Here is a 1355-nt window from a genome sequence, read left to right as displayed (position 1 = left end):
TATTTTAGACTATTAGAAAACTGTCATTATATTTAAAGTATATTTATATATGTTATAAATGTACTTTACAGTATACTGTATTTATATTTTTTAAAGAATATTTATTTGTAGATAAGATGTCTTACATTTTCCCAACAGTATTTCCTTGAGAAAGGAAGAGTGGGTACATTTCCATTTTAGTTATGAACACGTTGAAGAGAACAGAAGGCAAATGACATGCCGCAGGGTAGAGATTTCATTGGTGAGAATGAAGATATGGGAGTGGTTGTGTGGTCACGTCTCAGAAACCGGTAGGACTTGCAGCATAGCAGACCAAACTGACTGAAGAGGAGATTCCAGAATTCATAGAAGCTTTTTCCCTATTTGACAGAGACAATGATGGAACTATAACAACAAAGGAATTGGAAACGATAATGAGGTCTCTTGGGTAGAATCCCACGAAAGCAGGGTTACCAGACATGATTAATGAAGTAGATGCTGATGGTAATAGAACGGACTCTCCTGAATTTCTGACAATGATGGCAAGAAAAATGAAAGACACACAAAGTGAAGAAGAAATTAGAGAAGCATTCCTTGTGTTTGATAAGGATGGCAATGGCTATATCAGTGCAGCAGAACTTTGCCATGTGATGACAAACCCCAGAGAGAAGCTAACAGATGACAAAGTTGATGAAATGATCAGGGAAACAGGTATTGATGGTGATGGTCAGGTAAACTAGGAAGAGTTTGTACAAATGATGACAGCGAAGTGAAGACCTTATACAGAATATGTTACATTTCTTGTACAAAATTGTTTATTTTCCTTTTTCTTTGTTTATAATTTATCTCTAAAAGGTTTCTTCCTACTGTCAAAAAAATGCATGCATAGTAACTAGGACTCCGTTCCTCCATGTTTTCTTCTCTTATCTTACTTGTCATTGTTGTCATTGTTCTGAAAACTTATTTTAGAAAATTGATCAAGTAACATGTTACATGTGGCTTACTCTAGATATATCTAAGCCCTTCTGCACAGCTAAACTTAGATGGAGTTGGCCAAAGGGGAAACATCTGGGTTGTGCCTTTTTTTTTAGTTTTCTTTAGAAACTGCAGCATGTTGTTGAAGTGTGGAGTTGTAACTATGTACACAATTGACAGTCAACAATATGTACCTAAAACTTGCACTATTGCAAAAGGGGTGTATTACCCAGGTACTCATACACTTTTTTTATATATATTACTGGTCCTATACCAGAAACATTTTGCTGTATTGTTACTTGCTTTTTAAACTTTGTTTAGGCACTTAAAGAAAATCTGCTTATGGCAGAATTTGCCTCAAATCCATTCCAAGTTGTATATTTGTTTTCCAGTATAAAATA

The 1355-nt window shown here is 34.9% G+C and overlaps 1 protein-coding gene across 1 annotated transcript; it reads left to right on the top strand.

The window, feature by feature from the left end:
• The first annotated feature begins 458 nt into the window (after nucleotides 1–458).
• On the top strand, nucleotides 459–719 carry LOC101140627 (calmodulin-2-like). Its single transcript, XM_031011551.3, has one exon. The coding sequence runs from the start codon at nucleotides 459–461 to the stop codon at nucleotides 717–719; it is 261 nt and encodes an 86-aa protein (XP_030867411.2).
• Nucleotides 720–1355: the final 636 nt, after the last annotated feature.

Source organism: Gorilla gorilla, chromosome 4 (assembly GCF_029281585.2).
Source record: "Gorilla gorilla gorilla isolate KB3781 chromosome 4, NHGRI_mGorGor1-v2.1_pri, whole genome shotgun sequence".
Lineage (NCBI taxonomy): Eukaryota > Metazoa > Chordata > Mammalia > Primates > Hominidae > Gorilla > Gorilla gorilla.
This window is presented reverse-complemented; position numbering and strand designations above follow the sequence as displayed.